The sequence below is a fragment of the Lissotriton helveticus genome, chromosome 10 (genome assembly GCF_964261635.1).
Source record: "Lissotriton helveticus chromosome 10, aLisHel1.1, whole genome shotgun sequence".
In the NCBI taxonomy this organism is placed as follows: domain Eukaryota; kingdom Metazoa; phylum Chordata; class Amphibia; order Caudata; family Salamandridae; genus Lissotriton; species Lissotriton helveticus.
The window spans coordinates 280,149,745-280,176,011 of NC_136071.1; the positions used below are offsets into that span (position 1 = coordinate 280,149,745).

Genomic DNA, 26,267 nt, shown 5'->3' on the forward strand with positions numbered 1-26,267 from the left:
TTGAATGCTTATAGTCTGATTTCTCCTGGCATTTAAATATCTTCACGGGCTCCAACGGTTTTATGGCCATGCTTGAGGAACGGGTGTGCGACGTGCGTCTCTATGTTCTTATTTATGTTTATGTTTCTTGTTTGTTCTTTTTCCTTCCCTTTGTGTTTCTACCTTTTGCGTCTTTCCTTTTCTTGCTCTCTACATAGAGTTGCTCTTTCTCCATGGCTGTTTTTCATTTCCTCTTCCTTGGAATCTTTTTCTATCCTCTTCCTTCTAATTCCTAATGGCTAATACTCATAATGTTAAAATTGTTTCACTTAATGTCAAGGGTCTACGGCATCCAGTAAAACGCACTAAAATCTTGGACTACCTGGGTGCGTGCAAAGCTGACATTTGTTTTCTCCAAGAAACGCATGTTGATGACAACATTTTACAATATATGAGGAAAAAGTGGGTAGATAATATTGTTTCCTCTCCTGCGCTGGGGAAGAAAAATGGTGTTGCAATTTTCTTTGCAAAAAGGTTGCACTGTCAGATTCTTAGTAAGTTTACTGACACAGAAGGTAGATATATTGTGGTTAAGGTTAAAATTCATGACTCAACCTTCTTTTTGCTTAATATCTATGGCCCTACGGCTGATGACCCTTCGTTCTGGTCTACTATAACTACTGAAGTTCTAAAGTTGGGGCAAGTTCCTTTGATTGTTGCGGGGATTTTAATGTGATTATTGATCCATTGCTAGATAGGCTTTCCACTACAAAATTCCGACCTCCTAAAGTTTTTCATGCCTTTAAATCTTTCCTTCGCACAACCAAGTTGGCTGATATTTGGAGGCTACACTTTCCTACTGATAAATGGTTTTCCTTTTTCTCTAATCCCCATAATTCTCATTCAAGGATTGATTATTTTTTGCTTTCGCCTTCATTACTTCAATCAGCCACCAATCCTGTTGTAGGTAATATTGATATTTCGGACCATGCCGTAATTTCCTTTGTTTTAAATATTTCCTCTACTTTTGCCAAACAAAGTAGGTGGCGTATGAACACGAACATTGTACTTAATGATACGCATAAACCTAAACTATTACAAGCTATTCAAGACTATTTTTTGTTCAACCCTGAAGGTTCAACTTCAATTGTCAATAGATGGGATGCATTTAAGGCCTACATTAGAGGTACCACAATTTCTATTATGGCCCATGAGAACAAACAATTTAACTCTAATGTTAAACTCTTGGAAAAACAAACTGCTAAATATGAACGTTTATTTATTTCTTCTAATGACCCTCAACACAAATTTAAACTACAAAATCTTCGTTATGAATTTAATGCTCTACTTAGTACTAGAGCAGGGATCCAACTCGCAAAATCCACTGCTAAATTTTGCTTTAATGCCAATAGGTCTGGGAAACTCCTTGCAAACTATTTACGGATCAAGAGGGAAAAGACTCAAATAACCTCAATACGCGGTTCTCGTGGCCAAGTTGCTATTTCCCATAATGATATTGTCCAAGAAGTTTAAAATTTTTACTCTACCCTATATAGTAAACCTGTCCCCTGTGATGATTCTTTAATTGATTCCTTTTAAATAAGTGTAATTTGCCTCACGTTTCTCCATCAGATAGAATAGGTTTAGATTCCCCAATTACTTGTGATGAGATTTTACTTGCTATTAAATCACTTCCTAAGAATAAATCCCCAGGCCCGGATGGTATCCCAGCTGAATTTTATAAAGAGTTTCAGTCTCACCTTTTACCTTATTTAAGTGCACTTTTTTTCCATTTTGGTTTCTCTGATACTATTTCGGGATCCTTTACGGATGCTCTAATCATTGTTTTGACCAAGCCTGATAAGGACCCTACCCTGGTTTCTAATTATCGTCCCATCTCCCTAATAAACCAGGACTGTAAGCTTTATGCTAAAATCCTTGCCACTAGATTGGCTCCTGTCCTTCACTCCATTATTCATCCAGATCAATCTGGTTTTATGAAAAATAGGTACTCTGCTAATAATACCAGAACGCTTTTACACGTTATTGAACAGAGACCTCACCTTACTTCCCCTGCGGGAGTGATGGCTTTGGATGCAGTAAAAGCATTTGATAAAATTCATTGGCAATTTTTATTTAAAACTTTATTATCTTTTAATTTTGGTGCCCATTTTATTCGTATGATTTCTGCTTTATATTTTGCCCCTACTGCTCGTTTGTTTATTAATGGTCAAATTTCTACTCAATTTCCTCTCTTTAGAGGTACTAGGCAGGGTCGTCCCCTTTCCCCACTGTTATTTTTATTAGGAATTGAGCCTTTTCTTAATTATATCCGCTGCTGTGACAATATTCAGGGTATTGCGATAAATGATGTCACTGTTAAAACTTTAGCTTATGCAGATGATGTTTTATTGTTTATTAGTAATCCTCTTTCCTCTGTTCCCTCCCTATTAGACATTATTGCAAATTATTCTGTGGTTTCAGGTTACAAATTAAATGTAAGTAAGACTGAATTTATTCCTTTAAATGCTTTTTGTACCTCGGACATGCTATCAAACACAGATATTCTTTGGCAAAACATTAAGCTTAAGTACTTGGGTATCCTATTTGCCTCCTCGGTGCCTGCTACATTAAAACTAAATAGCCATTTTATACTTGATTATATCAAAAACAAGACGTCCAAGTGGTCTTCCCTTTATCTCACCTGGTGGGGGAGAATGGAGGCTGTAAAAATGAATATTGCACCAAAAATCTTCTACTCCTTGGCTATGATTCCCACTCAATTTCCTCTCAAATTCTATAAAGATGTTGATAAACTGTTATCTAAATTCCTTTGGTCCAACAAAGTTCCTAGTATTGCGTACAGGAAATTAAAACTCCCTAAGTCCCAGGCGGGATTTGCCCTTCCAGACTTTTACCTTTACCATAAAGCTTTTATCTTAAAACAAAGCTCCTTATGGTTTACAAATTCACATGTGGTCAAACCTCCAATTTGGTTTGATATAGAGTCATCAATTGTACGACCCTTTTCATTGCCCTCTTTGATGTCAATGTCTTCTGCATCCAAGGTTGTTCATCTGTCATCTATAATTAAATCCTCTAGATTAATAATTAATGATTTGGACTCTAATTTTGATTTACCCTTACTCTCTACAGTCCACTTGTCTTTATGGCATAGTGCTTTACTTAAACTAAACAGAAACATTAACTTCTGGTCCTCATGGATTTCAAAAGGAATTTTATATCTTAAAGATGTATTTTGTGGAAATGCCTTTATTCCTTTTGAGCAACTACAGTTAAAGTTTGATATCCCGGCTTCTGATTTCTCAAAATATCAATCTTTATGTAACTCAATTTTGGACTCTTTTCCTAATGGTATTCCCTCTTCCACCACTAATGACCTATTAATTTACCTTACGGCTGTTACGTCATCCTCCAAAGCTGTCTCTGTTTTTTATAAAAAATGTACCACCTCCCATGGCTCCAATGTTGGTGCAATCTCATCTTTTTGGAATAATGAACTTTCCATTTCCCTGTCAGATGACTCATGGTCTTCAATATGGCTCAACAGTATCTCTGGTTGGCTTCCGGTGTCTCTTTATCAGACTAATGCTTATATTTTATTTAACGCTCTATGGACCCCATCTCGATTAGGTCGTGCGAAATTGTTACCATCTGATGTTTGTTGGAACTGCAATTCAAGTTCTGGTTCACTTCGTCATATGTTATTTGAATGTCCAGTTATTATGAAATTTTGGTTGGATGTTTGGAATGTCATTTTGAAAATTTTGCCTTTACATGATGATATTTCTTATGCTATATTAATATGCAAATCGGTTGCCCTTTCCCATCCTCTTAGTGCGTCAGAAGCAAAGTTATTAAATTTTTTAATTACAGCTGCTTTAAAGTCCATTACTTTTTGTTGGAAAGACGCTTCTTCTCTTTCAGTTCATGCTTGGTGGTCGTGGATTACCTTTACAAGAAGAGGTGCTCGGCTGTCTCTTAAAGACGTTACTCACAATTCACAGTCATTTCAATCTTTTTGGTCTCCTATTGATTCGTATGTTATGCAATGATATGATTAAGTATTCTCTTATGTATCTTGGTGATTAATTTCTCCTTATTTACCATCTTTTTTGTATTCAATTTAATTGTGACTCTATATTTTATGATTTTATGATTCTATGATATGTTCACTCCCCCGCCCCTCCCCCCTTTTTCTCCCTTTTCCCTTCCTCTTCATTTTTGGCTTACTGCATTTCATGCTCATCGGTTAATCATTTACGCAAGTAAGATTTATTATTTTTGTATTGTACTTGTTTATTTCTTTTGTCTAAAAAAAACTTCAATAAAATCATTTTGAACCGGAAATTATGTCTAGCTTAGATTAGAATACCTTAACATATGTGTTAAGTACAGTTATGGTTATCAATTAGGACAGAAATACACTGAACTTTGGACATTATGGTTAGCTCCCCAATTCATAGCTTGAATATAACTTGCAATGCTTTATCCCACAAAAATGGCAGAGATTACACAATAGTACGGCTTTGCAGTCAGTAACATTCTTCCACAAAAGACAATCTTGTGCAAGCTGAATGGTAGGTGAATGTCTCTTTCACTCCACTTATGCAACTACCATCCTAAAAAGTGCCTGGTCATGGTGAGAGACATTACACCGTTCACTATACCAAAATACATGACTGCCCCTGGGGAGAAGATCTACCGTTGGTGTGTGGCACTATGCAAAACCTCCTCGAAATGACTGAAAATGTGACCAAACCGGTTCCGCCAGAACATACTCATTTTACATGGGTAATTTGCAACTCTCACCTACATTGTGGCACATTTTCAATAGACCTGAATGCTGCTTTATGCTGCCTCCGCAGAAATCTGAGCAAGAAGAAAGGAGAAGCCTGTTTATGGACACAATGCTTCTGGTCAGAGAATGATGCAGGCTTAGCGGAGGTTCAAGGAAGAAGCTCCATGGAATTGGCTCTTAACCTATCATTTGTGGCCCCTTGGGCAGCTGCAACGCCTGCTCAGGAAGGGATGACATCCAGAGATCGCTCTGAACGATAATTTATAAAAGTCTTGCACCAGGCAAAAATTGGCTTTGCTACCTTTTGTAGCAAAAAGAAGAAGGAATGCAACAAACAATATGTTAACCAATTGTATGTCCAATTGCTCACATTAGAAGTGGAGAAGGAATCGTTTGATTGCTTTCAATTTAATTCAAAATAAATGTTCAACCATATTGCATAGTGCAAACCTTTTGAGATATGGGGCTTGAAGTACATGTCAATATATGAAGCACTGCAGGGCAGTTACGGAAGTCAGTTCAATATGGCCTTCAGGACTTTGAATACAGCCACAAGTCCTTACTGGTGGTCCGCCTAGGCGGAACTTTAAATTCTAGCCATGTGACCATGTAGTCAGAATTTTCGGAATATTAAAATTTTTACTTCACGGTGGGTTCAAATGATTTTATTTCTCTGGTTGAACCCTTATTTTTACTTGAAATGTTACAATTTTCCCATAGATTTTTTACATTAAAAATACAAAATAAAATTGACGTGAAGACTTTATCCAAAGTATGAATCGTCTTTTGCCAAAAACTAGATCCGAACACAAATGTGTTTCACATAGAAAGTTCATTTGTAAGATTTAGAGTATTCAGGAGTCTGATGAGTCCATGATTAATCACACCAGGTCAGACAGGAGCTTTTTTGGGGGGGAAGGGAACATATCTGAATAAGTCGACTCAGTTATTTGAGGGCTGCCAATAAAATCTTTCAGCCCCAAAAGTCTCTTATGGAGTACTAAATTGAAAAACATTTAAACTGCCTCTGCAAGCCCACGGCCACTAAAAGCATAATGGCCGTAGACCAGTAACTGTAGTTGGTCAATGCTCAACTTCCAATAAAGAAACATGAACCCTTAAAGGTAGCAGGAAGCCCAGGATGTCACTGACTAATTGGAAGCAGGGAACGGAGAGGGACATTCAAGGCGACCATTGGTAAGTAAGGGGAAGGGCTCTAAGCCCCATTTAAGCATTTTTTGTTTACAAGAGGCTTTGGCAAGGACAGCGCAAGCACTGAATGCACCGTTTAGATGAAACGTAAAGTGTGTGTGTATTGCATGTTTTGGGTTGCGGGAAAGCTTGTGTACAATACCTCAGTACGGAGTTGGTTATGGCAGCAAACCAATGAAAAAGACTATTAGCCTGATCTGTTTATTATGAAAAAATACAGCAAATGCAGTAGGCCTGATGTGTCTTTGTGAAAGGCATAATGTAATGCCAACAGGCATTTATGGGTAGAGTATCATTACACTGTGTTATAGCTTGTAGGAAGGTATTTTGTTAAAAGGGATCTTAGAATTTGTTGTAGCAGGCAAGGGTTTTGGTGTGGATTACAGCTCTTGACAAACCATAGGCGTACAAGATTTTCTCTGTGAAAATGCTTGATAATTCCTCTTGGGTGGGACTGGATTGTTTATCCAACTATAATGTGTATATGTTTGTACTTTTATGACGGTATGCCTGATGGTTGCCTTAAGGGAAAACGTTGTGACCAATACAGTAGGCTTGAGTTGATTATAGTGGTAAGCAAATGGTAATGGCGATAGGTGCGATTGGTCCATTGGGAAAAGGTATGTCAGATGCCATAGGTCTAAACTTTTTAATATGAAAACTTACAACAGAGGCAATTATTATGACAATCTATTGTGAAAAGTGTATGTTAAAGCAAATAAGCCTGTAAAAGTTGATTGTCATTATGCTGTGTTACAAACTATAGACAGGTATTTCCTTATGTGACAATACACAGATTACTATACTAGGAAAGGATTTTGGTGTTGGTAAACTCCAGCAGACTCTAGCTAGAAGATTTGCATGGTAACAATCCCTTTTAGGCACTCCTAGTAGTGAGTTATATTATCTTTGCCAACTCCAGTTTTGCACATATTTGTAATTTCATAAATGATAGTAGATAAGGGTTTTGGGGTTGGCTACCCTGAAGACAGTGGTTCCTTTTAAGTAAATATTTGGATACTCCACATCAAAACACAGAGCAAGTACATACATATGCACTGAATCAACAGCTATTTAGTCACTGTTATAGCAATATTAGTCAATCAATCAATATATTCTTTATTTGTTTTTTTTTTTAAATCTTACAAGACAAACACACTATAAAACAGATCACAAAATCAGCATCAACATAGATTAAAAAGTACAATAGCCTTAAAACCCAAGAAAGATAACGTGAGAGAAAAAAAGCACACTGTGGATATTAGTCAGATTTGTGGATATACACGTAGGTGCTCCACAGAACAGCACAGTAACACTGCTTGGTAACAAATTTAACAGGAAGTGTGCGTGTGCGTGTGAATTAGAAAAATAGAAGCAATGGTGAATTTATAGCAGTTTAATTCCCAGAACGCTGACTCTCATTCGAGATCAGGTTGAAAACAAAATACTATGTTAATACAATCAACATTTGGGTACATAGATGTTTCAATCTCCTATAACTTGATCCTTGAGCGGGCCTTCATCAGGACACAATGAGGTAGCAACCCACTAAAATGAAGGAACAAACAATGACCCTGTTGAATCCAAAATACTAAACCCTGTGCAAAGGAGGGATTCTTACCTCTCAGACAATTACTTTGAGTGTGGGACCAAATCCATACGAATCTGAAGATAATAAATGTAGCAGTAACTGAGTTGGGAATGTCTCCTCATCCATACATTAATAGACAAAAGAATCATTGGCTTAACATGCCTAACTGAAATGGTGAGACCTTGCTTTATGTGTACTTATCGAAAACAGGTCTATCTGTGTTTTTGCACGGACCTTCAACCACATGTAATTAATAGTGATGTTGAGCAGGTATCTATATATATGGTATTTACATTGTGTCAAGAAGACCTTCATGCATAATTAAAGACAATAAAGTGACTTATTTGCATAAGTGCTATTTATGCTCTCTGATGTGAGAGCCACAAATAATGGGAGTAAATTGATTATGTCAGCCAGGGATAAGCATTTGGTAGGTGACCCTTAAATGAGAAGACAGTAATACGGGAGCCAAAATGGTCACAGATAGATTCAAAGACGAAGTGAAAGAAAACTACCCGACTTACATGTGTAACACACGATAATCACTTTGTGCTCTAAAAAAGATACAAAAACACAGAGAGGCCAGAATAATTGTTCCAATGTCTTAAATATGACATCATGATGCCATCAAGTAGATATGTGGAGTAACTGACGAACACTGGTGCACCGCCCCAGACGTTGTCGGTTCTACAGCAGTTCTGACCATGTATGTTAACTCTCATAGGAAATTTTGGGAAGTAATACAGAAAAAAAACTGCTGAATGGAATTACATGAAATTTTGCAAAAGTTTGAATTTTAATCAGAACAAGTGATTTTCGTTATTTGGTGTAAATCAGTTCAGCCCTTTTAGAGAAATTCATGTGTAAAGAAGTTCTTGGGGTGGGCATGAAGAGGTTAAACATTTTGTGATATTCGGACAGCTGGTCCAGCAGACTAGCTTTTTAAAAAATGGAGCCCTCTGCTTGGCTGAAGGAGCATTTCCTCCCTTGGAACATTTTCGTAGTGTGGAACCAGAATTGGGCCAGGGGTACCAAGTGATTTTGCTGTCTGCCACATGTCTTTACAGAATGCCATGGCAGCTATTACAGGACTATGGGATTCGTTCCCAGAGTCTGGAGCTTTATTTTTTAAAAGCCAATAAGGGGGCAAGATGGAAACACCCTGACCCCCAGGGTCATGCATGGGACTCCCAAAGGGACACTCCACTAGCTTAATTATGTTTTTGTAACTATTTGGGCTGCGCCTGCTGCAGTACCAAACAGCTGGTACCGCGGTACCCACCACAGACCCCTGTGTGGTCCCGGAACCAGTACCGTGAATACTTTAAAAACAAATGATGCACTAGGTATTCGAGGTAACATCAACTAATACAATGCTCATTTTGTAAAAAAAAAAAGATAATAATAATATTAATAAGTGTCAGGGCCCTTTTCAGGAGGCCCTTGCTGCTTGCACTACCCGATGCCCCTGCCAGCGACAATATCACTGTAACGAATAACCATCTCACTTTTACAAAATGTGACAATTGAGTACTCCAGACCACCCAACGATATAAGAATGGCATTGGTGACAGATATTATTTATTTGTAATGTATGTTGAATTATTAGACACTGTTTGTCTGCTCATTTCACAACTTGATAGACAGCGCCACCATGCAGTAGACTGTCCTTATAGCTGGTGTTGAGAGTAAAGTGCTGGTGTCAAGCACTGTAAACCACTGGCTCAAATTAAGCACTCAGAAAGAGCTCGTATTAGGTGACATTTGATGCAAAACTGTGGACTCTTGAATGAATATACAGGCAAGGTTCCATGCCGGCACACATGCTCAATGCACAGAAATGAAACCTCAAAAGGGAAGCACTTAAGTATGCGCCGAGCAGGTGCCCCAGTTGAAGCTCTACTTCTGTAAATGTCAAAACAATCCCAAATCCTTGTGCTTGACAAAGTCAAAGCTAAGTAAGTTCTCTCTGCGCTTACAGATTTAAAAAAACAATCTGAACAGGGACCAAGGCCAGTAACCGAGGGCAACAGACCACGAGGGAGGGGACAGTGGCATGCACACTAAGCACAAGGTGGAAGGTAAAGGGGGGCCGTGGCAGTACAGGGGCAGTGGCAGCACAACAAACCAGGAAGGAAAGGTGCACAGGGATACACTTGCTGAACAGGGGACGGGGGAAGGGTGGCAGGGGCAGCGACAGAGGGCAGTAGGAGCACACAGGGCCGGACTAGGAATCACAACCGGCCCTGGCAAAGTGCTCGGCCGGCCCCCCCTTCCCCAATCTGGGGGGGTTGGGGTGGAGGTGCCGCCGAGCTCTTGGCCGGGGCCGGTTTTCGGCCGATTTTGGGAGCCGATTTTACAGCCCCCAACCGCCCCCCACCCATGCGGCGCACCGGGGGATTGCCCGGTGCCCGCTATGGACAGTCCGGCCCTGGAAACACTGTAGCAGTGGCAACACAAAAGGAGCAGGGAGGGAGGTGGCAGGCTAGGGACACATACACGGATAACGGGGGTGGAGGGGGGGTCAGCAGTGGAGGGCATTTTGAGGAAGCTGACAGTATAAAGGACCAGTAAGGGAGGGAGGGACTCTGGCATGGGGCCAGCTTGAGGATGTGAGAGACATCAGCAGAGGGCAGTGTCAGCAAAGGGGCAGTGACAGCATATTGGAGCAAGGAGGGAGGGGCAGGGAACGCACACAGAGAACAGGGGCAGGAACGGAGGGCAGTGGCAGCACAACAGACAACGACTGAATGGGGCAGGGGAACGCACACACAGAGTACTGTGGCAGTGGCAGCAACAGAGGGCAGTGCATCACAACGGAACAGGTAGGGAGTGGGCAAAGGTATACACATGGAAAAAGGGAGTTGAGATGTGTGCAGGGGCCAGGAATGGAGGAGAGTGGCAGCACAGGGACAGTGGCAGCACAACGGACAAGGGAGGGAGTAGGAAGGGGCATGCACATGGAGAAAGTCGGCATGGGGAAGGACAGCAATGAAGGGCTGCGGCAGCGCAGTGGACCAGGGAGAAGGGTGCAGGGGCAAGGACAGGAAAAAAATAGGGGGTAGGGGTACATCTAAGGGCAGTGGCAGCATAAGGGCAGTGCCAGCACAACAGACCATAGAATACACACAGGGAACGAGGGCAGGAAGTAGATGGCCAGAGGCAGGAACGGAGGGAAGTGGAAACACATGGGCAGTGGTAGCACAATAGACATGGAAGGGAGGGGGCAAGGGCATGCACGCGGAGTACAAGCAGGGGCAGAAACGGAGGTCAGGGGCAGCATAATGGATGGGGTGAGGTACACAGAACAGGGGTGAGGGGCAGATGCAGTAATGGAGGGCAATGGCAGCACACTGGACCAGGGAGGGAGGGCACATAGGCACACACACAACATGGGAGGTGTGGGCAGCAAAACAGCACAGTGGCAGCAGAGAGACAGAGGCAGCTAAATTGATTAGGGAGAGAAGGGGTGGGGTACTCACACAGAGAACACATTGGAGGGAGAAGGGGACAGAGTAAACAACGGACGTAGTTGCAACACAAGGGCAATAGCAGCGCAGCGGGCCAGGGAGGAAGAGGGGCAGGGGCATGCACAGAGAATGGAGGCCGGCAGTAAGGATCATTGGCAGGGGCAGCAAACTGACCACAGAGCGCAGGTGGGAGGTGGCAGGGACAGCCGTGGACGGTAGTGGGAGTACCGGCCAGGCGGTGACGTGGGGAGGGGAAGGGGCAGGGTGGGGGTAGTAATGTATGGAATCCGGACCTTAACAGATAAATAAACATAAAAATAAATCAAACGAATTTCGTTGTGCGCACTGCATGGCATTTGGTGATGCAGTGCGCGCAACGAAATTCGTTTTATTTATTTTTATGTTTACTTACCTGTTAAGGTCCGGATTCCATACATTACTACCCCCCCACCCTGCCCCTCCCCCTCCCCACTACCGGCCGCGGCTGGGCAGTGACTAGCAGACGGAGAATGAAAGGCAGGCAAGAAGGAGACAGTTGCAGAGGCAACAAGCCGACCACAGAGGGCAGACAGTAGTGGATAGGCAACAGCAAAGGATGGGCTTGGGATGAAGGCCATGTGTAGTCTGTGATAGCTGAATATGATAAACATACCAGAAATTTAAAAAACGAATTCTGCTGTAAATCAGTTAAACTGTTTTCTCTGTACAGAAGTTTCCTATGGGAATTAACATGGGAAACTAATAATTCGGGAAACCCTCGCCCCCTTCTTTTAAGGGCCCTGCTTGACAGATCACCTCCAAACATTCCAGGAAAGAGCAGAGTTGGGTGTTCTTTTGGGGGGGAAATTTCATGCAGTCGTTAAATTGCACCAAAGTTTAATTTTTAGCAAAACAAAAAACACTCTTCCTATGGAAACTCTGACCTAACAATAACTCCATAGTGGTGACTGCCACTGTGAGACATATATTTATATATAGATCCCCTGTAGACTTTTGAATTGGTGGAGGATTTGCAAATCCAGTTAGAAAACAGGGGCACGCCATTGGACCAGGGAGCTTTTCCCCCTGTCCTGCATTTTGGATTTGTGAATCTTGCAACACATTTTGCAGCCTTAAGCTAGGCATGCTCATCACAAAAATATTCCTGATGCAGCCGTCATTACCCATGATGCACCGAGCACTGTGTTGGGAACAATTAATTTAAAAAGGGCAATAGGAAGTTGGGTAATGTAAGGAAATGCCTCTTTTTGCATGATCAACCCCAAGTTTTTGGACTGATGCTGAAGGAGCATGATGGCCCGCTAAACAGACCTCAGTGCTAGTTCTCTAACCCTTAAATGTTATATGTCTGATTGGTTCACCCATAATTAGCATACATTAACTTACTTATAAGTCCCCATTATATGGTAGCAGAGAACCTAGGCCTTAAAGAGTCTCTTGTAGAATTCAGCACTTATTGTATCACCCTGAATGCGACAAAGCAAAGTGTGACTCCCAGCCCACCATTGCTGGCTGGAAGAGCAGGTGTCAACTGATAGCGAAACTTTGCAATTTAAAGTAATGGCAAAGCCGAAGCCTTCCTTTTTAGGTCGAGCATGCAGGCAGTACGCATGCGATGCTATCGCTTGCCAACCTATGATATCTACATTTTTTTTTATCTGTGAAAGGTGATTTTAGCCCACCCAAAACATACTGTTTGTCTGCATCATTATCACTCATAACTGACTTCTAATTTGGCAGCGTGTCCCAGGCATCAGTTCTTTGTATGGTGCATGAGCGAATAACAAATTGATTCCTCTTAATTAGTGTCTGTCCGCTGCTCGTGCTACTATGGAGGAACTATTTCTACAACATTTTCTTTAGACCGCAAACTCAACTTGATCCAAAGGTATTGGAGCACTTTACATGAGCACAAGTTACAATACACAAGGTCACATTCAGTGTTTTTTAAACTGTGTTTTGGGGGGCAGCATTCTGGAAGCTTTGTACTTTACAGCAATTGTGCAAGGATGACTTCTTGTGTGTGCATTTGTTTTGTCCTTCTCGCCACACCATTCCACCCCAATCCATTCTAATCCACTCTGCTCTAATCCACTCCAATCCAATCCATTCCACTTTAATTAGCTCCTCTCCAATCTGCTTCACTACACTTCAATTCAATCCACTCTATTTCAAGCCAATCCACTCCAATCCACTCTAAACTACCAATGCAGTATGATTCACTCCAATACACTATAATCCACTCTTCTTGAATCCACTCCAATCCACTCTACTCTAATCCACTTCACTCTAATCCACTCCATCCCACTCTAATCCACTCCACTGTAATACACTTCAATCCACTCCACTCTAATCCCCTCTACTCTAATCCACTTCACTCTAATCCACGCCAGTGTAATACACTTCAATCCACTCCACTCCAATCCACTTTAATCTATTCCAATCCACTCCACTATTTTCCATTCCATTCCCCTCCACTCTAATCCGCTCCACTCTTACCCGCTCCACTCTAATATACTCCACTTCAATCCACTCTTATCCATGCTAATCCACTCCACTACACTCCAATCTACTCCACTCTAATCCTCTCCACTCCACTCCAAACCACTCCAATGCATGCCACTCCACACCACTCTACAACACTTTATGCCACTCTATACCACTCCACCGTATGACACTCTGCTCCGCTCTACAACACTTCACGCCACAAATTGTTTGCCATGCTGAACAGCACCCACGCTGGTGTACATAATGACTAAAAAACATTGCCAAAGCCAATAACTCTTGTATAGCCGACACCTATTGGCTCTGTCAATGCTTGGTAATATGTATAAATCACCCCTAATGCAGGCCTATGAAGCCCTGCACCAAGGGTGCATTATATTAAAAAGTTGGACCAGTAGTTTTAACTTTATATGTTTTGACAGTTAAATCCCTGCATTGTCGTTTTTACTGTGGAAAGGCTAGTAGCCCCATTGGAGAGTACAGAGTTACACACTGACAACTTAGTAGTGCTACCTTCTGAATGGGACTACTAAATATGATGCTTCAAGTTATCAAAGGAATCGCTGCATGAAACCCAAGTTGATGCTCAGGTTAAATTTATGTACATTTTGCACAACTGCCAATTTTAGAAAGTAGCCACTTTGCTGCCCAAAGTTTTCTTTGATCGTTTATGGTTGCTGGCCACAAGAAAGCCTTCTGATCTCTCAGGGGGGAGATGTGAGAACTCTCAGGAAGGAATACAAATGGCCTGTTGTTGGGAGAAGTGTGACTTTTCCCTGGCAGGAAGGCCAAACAGTGTGTGTGCCCAAAAGGGGAGCTTTAAAGAAGAAGACGCCTTTTGAGGGCAAATGATGGACACACACGAGAGGGGCTGCTCTTTTGATCTTGAGACAGGTTGGCATTGAGGACTAAGAGAGGGAAGCATTATTAAACAGTGTTTTTTCTTGGGTGTGTAGCCCCCAGGTAGCCACACCTCCGGGGTGGGTTAAGGAGCGCCACACACCAAGAGAAGAGTTCTGTCATTTTGGGAGCAGGCAGAATAGTGCATTCTGGGATAGTTAGATGCCACACTTCACCAGTAGGTGGCATGGGACCTGGGTGCCCATTGGCTAGTAATCGTCACATCCCACCCAAGGCCGCAAACTGGGCATTAAGTGGCATCCCTGACTCAGATCTCGTCTGCACTGAGGAGTGTACTGCAGAAGGGCTGCCCTGCTGTTCCCTGGATCCAGCAAAGTGAGGGTACACCAAGACTAGACTGCACCTGCGGTTCCTGGGCTAGCAAAGAGAGGACTGTGCCTGTGTTGCAGTGTTCAAGGAAAAGTCATCTCTCAGCCAGAGAGAGAAGTAGTGACTATATTAGTCAGTTGGTGGACTTCCTGTTACGGCTACATGGCCAAAAAAGCTAAAGAAGCCTGCTTTGGTGATGTAGCAGCCAAGCAGCTACTGACTGCCAACTAGCAGCCCAGGAAACCATGGCCTGAGCCCCAAAAAATGCACCTGAGTCTACTAGGTGTAGGAGTCTCATAGGAGTGCAATTTGGTCACAAAGACAGACCTCATGACCAGATAAAGGTACTGTTTCCACAAGGAACAGGGTCAAGACTGATTTGCATATGGATGAATCCAAAGTGGGGTGGATTTAACCCAGATCCTTGTGACTGGCAGTGAATGTTTGCATTGTCCAGCATTCCGTCCATCAATTGTTTCTTTTGCATATATCGCCCTTAGTAGGAAGGGTATGCCCAGACGTGGGTCCCATGCTCACTACACCACTGTATTCAAGCCAGCCTGGCAGATGAAGGGTGATGCCCTGAAACCAGTCCCAGGATGCTTGTTTCATTCCAGGGAGGACCTGGCTTAGCAGTTCGGGCTAGACTGTTCCCACAAGGAACAGGGTAAAGACTGATTTGCATGTGGCTAGGTCCAAACTGGAGTGGTGTGGTGAGCAAAGGAATGATGGATTTAATCCAGATTCTTGTGACTGGGGGTGAATGTTTGCATTGTCCAGCATTCCCTCCATCAATTGTTTCTTTTGCATAAAAAAGGGACCCACCAGTTTCACTGTAACCAGAGACCAGTAGACCAGTAGACCAACGGCAACTGTTTTTGGCTGGACTTTGACCAGACTTCGAGGGACATCGACCCCTGTGGCTATAGTTGCCCCACAGTGACAGTGGACCTGTGAATATGCCCTAGAAGACCTCTGTCCCTGGATCAGCATCCTTCAGTATCTTCAGCTTCTTGCATTTTTTGCATCAGGATCACTCCATTAAAGTCTAGGGCGCTTCGCTAATAGAGCCTGGAACTAGACTGTAAACGGCTTTAACTGCAAGGTAACTGACCAAACATGCCTCATTGGCCTTTGTGACCTGCTTCTTTCCAGAATTGGTCACCCACTGAGGGCCAGAGTACAATTCTAAAAACGTTTTGCAAAGTTTCCGAAGTGAACTGCTAACCACTTTAGTTGTCAATGTTTGTTTGCATTTCAAATGAAGAGCAGTGATTTATTATTTGGCTAATAATTTATATCTCTGGAACCCTCTGGCAAACATTTGTTATTTGGGTGCCATTGTAAAGACAATAATACAACTTATATTTATAAATTGGTGTTGATATTTATTGAGCTCAAGTCAACTGTTCTGGTACTCCTTAATGCTTTACACCTGTTCCATTGATAAAGCCTGACTTCTAAGAGTCACGGCCACGCAGTTTTGAACTAAGGGTTTTCAACCTAATCTGGTTGATCCAGTACAGGTAGTGATTTTATTACATGGTGAGGTCTCACAACCACACTATATAATAAACCAATTACTTCACAGATGAGTACACCTAAACATATCCCTGGAAATAAAATATGTATTATAAAAATATTAATTGTAGGATTCAGGAATCCCATTCTGGATTTGTGAATCTTGAACCCATCCTGCTTCCGCCACGAGTTGCGCATCTATTTTAGGATCCGCGAATCCAGTATAAATTTATTTTTCAAGGAAAATAGTATTTGGTGCCGCATTGCTGCGTTTAGCCAATGGCCACTCGTTGGCATTGCCCATCACCGGCTAGTGGGAAGGTATGCCTTGCCACAGTCATTCTCGGTGCGTGTTGGCTGCCCACGGTGTGTTGCAAGGGTTGGCCCAGTGGCCAACCCCTGTTACAAAAGACCAGACCCTGCAGCCAATCCCTGTTATGCATGCCTAAAGGCTGTCTGTAGCAGGGGAAGGCTTTCAGGGGTAAGCTGGACATGGCGCCTGGTCAGATGCCAGACCCCCTGGCTAACCCCTGTTGAGTGGGGCCCTGTCCTGTGGCTAAGACCCACTGTGAGAGGCAAGGCCCTGTGGCCAACCCCTTGGGCAATAGGTCAGTCCCTGTGGCCAACCTCAACTGTGCATGGCAGAAGACCTTGCGTGGTGGGGAGTGGACGTCTATTGTTGGATGAGTTTTCTACTTGGCTGGGGGACAGGCTCACTAGCCAAATTCCGCTTGCATGGCTGAAGAGTTGGCCAGCTGCGGAGGGTTGGGCATAGGTCATACTCAAACTACAGATCCTGCAACCAACTCGCACTGCAGACAGCTAAAAGCCATGCGCGGAGATGGTTGGACAACCGTGAAGGGTTGGGTACAGGGCAGCCTTGAGCAGTTGACAGCTCACATGGGATAGTTGCAGGGTCAGCCAGAAGACAGGCTCTGCTGCTAACTCTAGCTGCACACTGCTGAAGGCCATGTGCAGCGGGGGTTTGCCACCCATGGTGGGTTAGGCATAGACCAGGCAGGCCATGGCCAGAGGCAGCAGGCCCAAAGCTGTGTGCAACAGGAGTTGGCCACCCAAAGAGGGTTAGACACAGAGCTGGCACAAGGCCAGACCCTGTGGCCACCCCATCTTTGCAGTCCCCTTCCCCCTTTGTGCATGGCTGGAAGTTGGGCGCACCCAGGGTAGACCTCATAATATTCATACCAATAAAAAAAAAAAAACAGAACAGCAAAACGTAATTAAACAACAAGACATTATGAAACCAATAAATTACAGTACAGTAACACTCGTATCTGTCGAAGTGGTATGGGTAATGTGATTTGTAATCTCACCCATAAGATGATTGACAACATTTGTAACTAATTACATCTGTTTCAATAAGGGTGAGGAGAGGTCATGAGGAGTGCATTTGGTGTGATGATTAAATCAAGAATAAAATTAAACAACCACTAGCAAAGTCAATTCAGGGTACAGATCGAATGAGGGTAAGATCAAGGCATTATGCACTAAGGGTATGGATTGAGTGATCAGCGGGTGCTGACAGATGCAGGATATCTAGGGGTCAGAGTTACAGCAACCCTAGATAAATGTTTCGCTACATGTGTTAAAAATGACTATTTTACTAAAGGTGATGTTCATTTTTAGGGACGTTCCTTTGGAAATTAACACATTTTGGCTGACTAAAGCATGTTTTCGCTTTTTGTGGGAATATAAGAGGCCTAGAAAAGCAGCTAAATATCTGGTTCTTGCCAAATTGCGAGGTGGATGGACGGTCCCTAATTTTAAGCTCCATTGCTGGGCTTGCATGTTGCAACTCATGGGGATTTTAATTACAGGTGGGTTGGACGGAATAAATCTGGCAGAAACCCCAAAAAGTTATGAGTTGATTTTGGGAAGTGAGGCCAAGAGTTCTCTTTTAAAAGATGTGTAACCCAGTTATTATAAGAAAGCCAAATTTAGGATTTTAAGAGCAGCATATAAAGTTTGGTGACAGATAAAGCGAAGATTAGGCATAACTAAGGTTAACTTCTATACGCCTCTGTCACACTCAACGGTCTTCCCCTTCAGTGTTTCAGGGTCCAATTGTAAACAGAAGGGTTCAAAAGGGAATCACGGTGCCCAGCGGCTTGTATTGGGAAGGACAATTCTATTCCTTCAGCAAGCTGCAGGAGACCTTTGGGCTGATGAAGGGTGATTTTTAATAAAGTTTTGCCGATCCGAGATTTTATCAACAAGAGAGTGAGGGAGCCATCTTTAGTGGTTAAGATTCCCTTAGTTGAGGCTGTAAGTCGGAGGGATAGAATTGGCTCAATATATTATATTCTGATACAAGGCTAACCTGATTATTTGGAAGTGCAAAATACTAAATGGCAAGCTATACTTGGTATAGAGGGCCTTTATCTTTGGGCAGTGGCGTAGGAAGGGGGGTGTGGGCCGCCCTGGGTGTCACATATTTTTGCTATTTTGTCAAGCCGGGGGTGACAAGTGTCATCATGGAGGTGGTGACAAAATAGCAAAATATGTATTTTAAACACATATTTTTGCCATTTTGTCAAGCTGGGGGTGACAGGAAATTTCCTGCACTAGGTACTACCTGACTTTGCTACACCACTATCTTTGGGAAACATTGGATTTAGGCAACAGGGTGGTTAACAGCCAGCTTGAGATGCCAACATTTTAGTACAATATTCAATTTATACTACACCGGCTAAGGTGGCTAGATGGGGTGGCAGGGTTTGTGGCAATTACAGTCAGTGTGGGTCAGAGCAGACCGAGATCGTCCAAACGTTTTTTCATGCCCCATATTAGATTCGTTGATGCAAGACATTGGGAACTTCATGGGATAAATCATTGGGGCACAAGTTCAGATCATCCCGGTGTTGATGATTTTGGGGGTGATAGATGGCTCAGAGGACAATGATGTCTTAAGGAAAGAGGCATATCTATTATTTATTTCTATGGCAGTAGCTCGACTTTGTATTTACATCAGAGTGGCTACAACCAGAACCCCCAACCTTTTTAATATGGAGGTCTAGATTTTTAGCATTATACTACATGGAAACTAATTTGTATAAATGCAAGGGGCGTAAGAAGAAGTTATGGGGCAGAATCTAGTCGTCTGTTATTAACTGGATGGAAGATTTGACTCCGTAATGAAGACATTAAGGTGGAATGCAATAAAGGTAGACAGTTGGGTGGCAGACATAAATTCTCTTGGTCTTCTGAGGATCGCAGGGGCCTGCTCTGACTTTTTTAAATGGATAATGTTTGCTGTTATGCTGTAAATGTATGAATATCTTATTGCGATATGTCAGCTACACTTTCTAATAATGTTTACAGATTTACCGCTTTTTCTTGACCATATCATTGCTATTATGCACCTGCACTTTACAATGGTTTGATATTTTAGCTTCTAAACTCTGCTGGCTGACAATGTTTGTAGCTAAGTTGCGATAGCAGGAATATCTTTGCTGCTATTATGCATCGACACTTTATAGTAATGTTTACAGATATGCTGCAATCCTACAGGCCCACCAATGTTATTATGCATCTGCACTTCATCATTTATTTGGGTATGTTTTGGAATAGGTAGAACATATTTATTTTTTGACATCATTAGGATAAGCCTCGCTTTGCACTTTACCGAAGTATGCACCTGCACTTTCTGCCCTTGGCTATGAAAGAGTATGGATCTCAGCTTCAGTCTAAACACAGGCACTTTTAAGACCTAAGATGAAAAACTGTGTTGTAGGTGGTATGGGAACTAATAATTGTAAAGTACTTATATATGTATATTGTGTGCTCATGCTCTGGGATAAGGTCCTTAAAAATTTAGAAGGGATTTGTATTTGGCTACCTGAAATAACTCTGTTATGTGTTTTTTCTTGTGTGTTATGTCTGCTGTGTATAATGATGAAGTAAAAGTGTAAAACCAAAAATAAAATACTTTTTTTTTTAAAGCAAAGCCAATAAGTGTCTCTTTTGGAACCTATCTGATTGACTTGTCCAATTCCTTTTGGCAGTGCTGTACAACACCATGGACGCTGAGCAGCACAGTAAAAAAAATAAAAAAATAACAAATAAATAATGGCCAGATGGCAATCGCAGCATTCCACTCAGGTGTGCATGAATCGGAGCAGAATGATGCTGATGCCATTTGCGTTGATTGTGTCTTCACTTGATTAAGATAGCAGAGGCCACTTGGATTGGTACATAAATAAAATAAAGATTTTTAGTATGAACGCATCAATTTAAATAAATAAAAAAGGCCTTCAGTTGTTGGGGGTTCGAGGGTAACAGAGGAGAGGGGAGGGGGAAAGCAGCACTTGGAGGGGCAAGGTAGAAGCACTAGAAGGGAGAATCCGAGAGAGAGAAAGAGAGAGAAAGAGAGAGAAAGAGAGAGAAAGAGAGAGAGAGAAAGAGAGAGACTTAAACAAAAATATTGAAGAGAGCAGCACGGAGTAGAAAAGCACGCAGACGAGAGAGAAACAGAGCAGAAGGTGGGGTGAGAATCACTTGAGGGAGACAGCTGGAAAACATATGCTTTCTTGTGGAGTGCTTAGGCAAAAAGAAACAATAGAGCAGTGCACGCCAAAGAGGCTATGCTTCAGGGGAGGGACAACCATAAGATGAGCAAGGCAAGCCATTGACTAAGAAGCAAACAAATTTGAGAAACAATAAAGCCAGCCAATGGTAAGAAAAGGGTGGCTTTAAGTCATCTGTAAATTCTTGGTTCACTGACAATAAGGGGCAGATTTACAAGAAGGTGCCGCAGCATGCCACAGCAAGCCCTTTGGCTACGCACTTTCAGAGCACAGGAATGCGACATATTTACATTGATATGTCGCATTCCTGTGCTCTCCCCTGCACTGGCGCACAAACAGCTGCCATGTGCAGGCACCCTTGCACCATGGTGCAAGGATGCCTGTGCCATGGGTGATTGTTTTTGGGCAGGAAGGTGCCCCTTCCTGCACAAAAACAATCACTACAGGCACTTACCTCTTTCAATGCATGCTGTAGAATGCAGCACGCATTGAAAGAGGAAAAAAACGAGGAGAAATGAAAACATTTCTCCTTGTTGCGCCTCCCTACGCCTCCCCTGGGAAGGCGTGGCATACTGATGCATTTCCAGGTTTACGCATACTCCTAAATCTGGAAATGGGTCTGGTTCCATGGGTGTTGCATGGGAACACCCACAGCAACACCCATGGAACGCCCCTTCCATTCAAAGTGCTGCATGTAAAGGGGCAGTATTTACAAGGACAGGAAAAGCCACGCAGGGTGGCTTTTCTTGTCCTTGTAAATATGGAGCAGAGAAATGCACTGCCAGTGCATCACAAAAAGTGACGTACTGGCAGCGCAAGGGGCTTGTAAGCCTGCCCCTAAGTCTTAGGCAGCCTCACAGCTTGCATTGTCTGGTCATTCGACCTAAAGGGGGGATATTTTCAAAGGTCACTGCGCTCACACTCACTTGGCCAATGACCCTACCCATCAACTTTCATCATGCAATGTACAATAAAGTACTTCGCATTGAGGGGTGCGCACAACTTATAAATATACATTCTTTTCGAAAAAACAATCAAACTACAACGATTTATACCCCAAATATATTTTCAGAGCCTATAACAGATATGACGGCATTTTTTCACATTTACATAAGTGTATTACATTTTTAATGTCATTTCCAGACACAATTACAAAATAGTTAATAAATTACAGAGTATTAGTAATTGTTCAGTCCATTAGACGATCATTAGTTTTGTGTTCCCCTCCATATGAATTTCAACTTGTTCCGTCAAGTTTGAGTTGCCTTTGACGTCCAGTTGCTCTTGCGAGACTTATGTGTACAACAGAAAAGCAAAACTACAAGTACCAGACAGAAGGCACAGGGGAAACCAACTGCCTTAGCTACTAACACTTGGTATGGGCGACAATCAATGATGTGCTCTCAAAAAGCAGGTTTGTACTGTTGCGCCAAGTATACAACTAAGGGCCATATGTATCATTCAAAATTGCGATTGCAAACGCCGAAATTCGCAGAATTTCGGCGTTTGCGATTGCAATTTAGCTAAGTGGGATGTATTACGGTAAAACTGCCTCGCAAAATAAGGAATCGCAAAAATTGCAATTCCTTATTTTGTGATTACATTTAAGGAATCGCAAATCATGCGATTCCTTAAATGCAATGTAAGAGGTACAGAAAAAGTGCAATTTGGGCTTAAGGAATTGCCAATTACCACCAACTTCAAGTTGGTAGTAATTTGCGATTTCTCTGAAAAATTCACTTTTTTGCATTTTTCAAAGTGCCATGTGATGCTGTGCCACATGTAAACACATTCACATTTCAGGGATGCAACAGGGTGTCCTTTTGACACCCTGGCACCTTTGAAATTGCATTCTCAATTTGCGATTCTCTAATTGAGAATCGCAAATTGAGAGTGTCTTCCCATTCATTCCTATGGGCCTCTAGGCCTATAGGAATGAATGGGGAGGTATTCCTTATTTGCGAATCGCAATTAGCAATTAAGGAATATATAGGATTCGCAAAATTATTTGCAAATCCTACATACATACAGCCTGATTCATCAAGCCAAATTGCGCTCGCAAAGGGCCAGATTCTGAGAATCTGGCCCTTTGCGAGCGCAATTTTTGCATTTGGGATTCATCATCCCAAATGCAAAAATCGGTAATTGCTAATTCGCTAAATTGCGAGGAATTACATTTAAGGAATCTCTATTTGAGATTCCTTAAATGCAATTCATCAACCATTTTTAAATTGCTAATTCGCAATTTTGGGCCGCTATTTACCGAGAGGTCAGACCTCTCGGTAAATAGCAAAAACTTAGAAAAATGCTTTTAAAAGCATTTTTCTAAGTTGCATGTTGCACACACACATGTCCTTTGGACATGTGTGTGCGCAACACCTGTTTCAATTTGCATTTAAGGGGTGCTACAGGGTGTCCTTTGGACACCCCTGGCACCCTTTAAATCGCTATCTTATTTGCGAGTAGCTAACTGCTAATCGCAAATAAGGAATACTCCCCATTCATTCCTATGGGCCTCTTGGCCCATAGGAATGAATGGGGAGATATTCCTTATTTGCGATTAGCAATTTGCTACTCGCAAATAAGGAATGTGTAGGAATCGCTATTTATTTAGCAATTCCTACATGAATACCGTTTTGCAAGTCCTTAATAGCGATTCGCTATGAATCGCTATTAGGGGCTCGCAAAACGGCCCGTTGATGAATAAGGCTGATAGCGTTTTGTGATTCTCAAATAGCAATTCCCCAAAAATCGCTATTTGAGAATCGCAAAACCTAACTTTCATACATATGGCCCTAAATCTCCTTGCACAATGCAGAGTAATGCAGAGATCCATTCCGATTGGACACCCCGCCCCAAAAAACTCAAGGTAAGCCCATCATCAGCTACCAAATTCACACACATGAAGATACCACAATCACAATCTATCCATTTTAAAAGCCATTTTACACACACGAGACTGCCAACTCCCACGCGTCTGCCGCCGGGTGGCGCACGATTTCACACGGGATCACACACGGCGACCCCGTCTAGGCGCACTCTCACAATGGGAGCTAGACCCCCCTTTCGTAGAACAGCTTTCTATGACAGGTGTGAATGCTTCGCACAGCAGGGCTCTATTTTGTGGTTACTCAAATTAGAAATTCTTTCTATAGGGGGTGGGCACATTAAAGTTATTTAGGCATACAAGGGGGTCCAAAGCCCCACTCGCCATGCTCCGTCCCCTTTCTGAACGACCGCACACCGAACCTTATCTTAAGGTTGACAGGTCTGCTCCTCGTGTAATGATTTCAAACGAGAAACTGAGAAAGGGTTCTTCTGCAGGCTACCCTCCTCCAACATAATCACTGCCCATCTGGCGAGTGGCCCCTTTGCATATCATGTGAACTCTTAACGCAGGTCCGGCATTTCAGCTGACAGCACTTTGCATGCAGGGAATTTTAAAGCAAGAAAGTGCCAAGTTAAAACTGAAACTACAAGTCCCAGAATGCAACGTGTTGTTTGTTGGCTGGAAAGGAAGGACAGGCTGGCGTTGTCTGTCACATGACATGAGATCACTTGACAACCTCCTGAGCAAGCCACGCTGATGATATGCTGAGTAAAGTAATGCTGCGACTGCGAAGGGTGAAGAAAATACAATAAATACAATAAAGGCACTGAAATGAACAAGAGGGTCTGCTGTCCAACGTTTTCTCCACATCACTCCCCCTTCTGAAATTATGCTCGTCTATGCCCTGGGCATAACTCATATGACTTATAGGGTCCATGAAAGGGGAAAACAAGAAGTGCAGATATTCGTAAAATGAGTCGCAGTTCACATTCCGTTCAACATAAGTCAGCACTGCAACCTCCCCCGCACCACCTCCTCCTCGCGCCCTCCGCCCGAAGCAGAGCCCACCCCTCCGGGCACAGGTAAGTTTCAGACGCCCCTGCAGAGCAACCGCAGACGTGACACATCAAGTGTACGAAATTGGCACAGGGTCTCCTGGTTACCAATCCGCAGCATCAGCAGCCCCCTCCCCCTTTTTCGCCTTTTGGTTTTGCCCATGCACAGCCTACACCGCAAAGCACTGCAAGTTGCAGAAAGCCCTGCGGGGGAATCCGGGAGGACATTAAAAATACGATATGCACAGAAATGAGAAAAAAAGATCTCAGCAGCAATACCATTTTGATGCCAGGTGTTGGGATCAGAGCAGCCCTGCCCCTCCCAGTGCTGCAGGGGGTGTGTGATCTCCATGAAAGTGTTGGGTGCTGGTAGACACCTCTCCTCCTGGGCTTTTTGAGGTTCGTTGAGGGGCTTTTTTTGTCCTACACCCCTTTTTTCCTTCTTTACATCATCCTGCTATCGCCATGTTTAGCCAGAAGTGCTGATGCGGAGGGGGGCCTCTGATTGGAGCTGCGGGATCAGATGGGGCTGCCGTCTGGACCTTTAAAGAGACAGGGGCTCCTTTCGGTTTCTCTCCCAGCCACGCAGATGCCACCGCACCGAACAACTGCACCCTGTCTCGGGGTTATTACATCTGGGGATTTTCTAAAGCTTCGAGCTCAAGGCGGTCGGAAGTTTTTTCACGCCAGGTGTGAGTGGCTCTCGCAATCATCTTTGGTGCCATTTGGATACTCGTAGTATCCCAATTTATACCAGGACTAGCTAAACTATAAATATCAGGAGGAAAAGAAATAAAACCAATGGGTGAACTTCTTACTCGTGCCATTATGCGACCTGAACACAACTAAAAGAACAAAGTGGAAGAACACATTTTTTTTATGTTAGCCTCAAACACTTGTTTCTTTTCTGTTGCCAAATACGTGCAGGATTTATTAGATATTGGAAACAAGGTATTATTAGATAAAGCCTTGTTCCCAAGATCATACAATAAGGCTACTCGAAAGCTGGAATTACAACTCACGTTTCACTTACAACAAGCATTGGCAAAATCAATGGGTTTCGCCTATGCAAGAGCTATTGGCTTTGCAGATATGTTTTAGCTATGTTGTACAGCTGCGGGACTGCTGCTCAGAATGGCTAAAAGTTAGTGGCGTAAAGGAGAGTGGCGTGTAGTGTCATGCAGTAGAATGAAGTGTTGTGGAGTGGCGTAGAAGTCGTGGAGTGCTGTAAAGTTGATTAGCACAGAGTGAAGTGGAGTCAGGCGTGCAACACCCACTGGACTCAAAGGGCTTCAGCCCCCCCCCCCCCCCGCACGTCATGTGTGTCTGCCCGAGATGAGACAGCTTCCCGGGCACACACACAGCCGCACCCGAGCACTTCAAAGGTCTTTAAAAGACCATTTGCATGTTAATGAGGCTTTGTTGTTGTTTCACCCCTTCTAAGAGCCCTTGCAGCTCCACTCTGCCTATTGCTTAAAGTTTCAGCACCCCCCCTCGAAATTTTTTCT

At 43.0% G+C, this 26,267-nt stretch overlaps 1 protein-coding gene across 1 annotated transcript in view; it reads right to left on the bottom strand.

The window, feature by feature from the left end:
* The window catches only part of ZBTB47 (zinc finger and BTB domain containing 47), a 348,552-nt gene extending 323,361 nt beyond the window's left edge, over positions 1–25,191 (bottom strand). Inside the window, exon 1 of the mRNA XM_078665312.1 lies at positions 25,039–25,191. Coding sequence (XP_078521438.1) covers positions 25,039–25,041 — 3 coding nt within the window. The 5' untranslated portion in view covers positions 25,042–25,191. The remainder of the gene's footprint in view (positions 1–25,038) is intronic.
* Between the last annotated feature and the right edge of the window lie 1,076 nt (positions 25,192–26,267).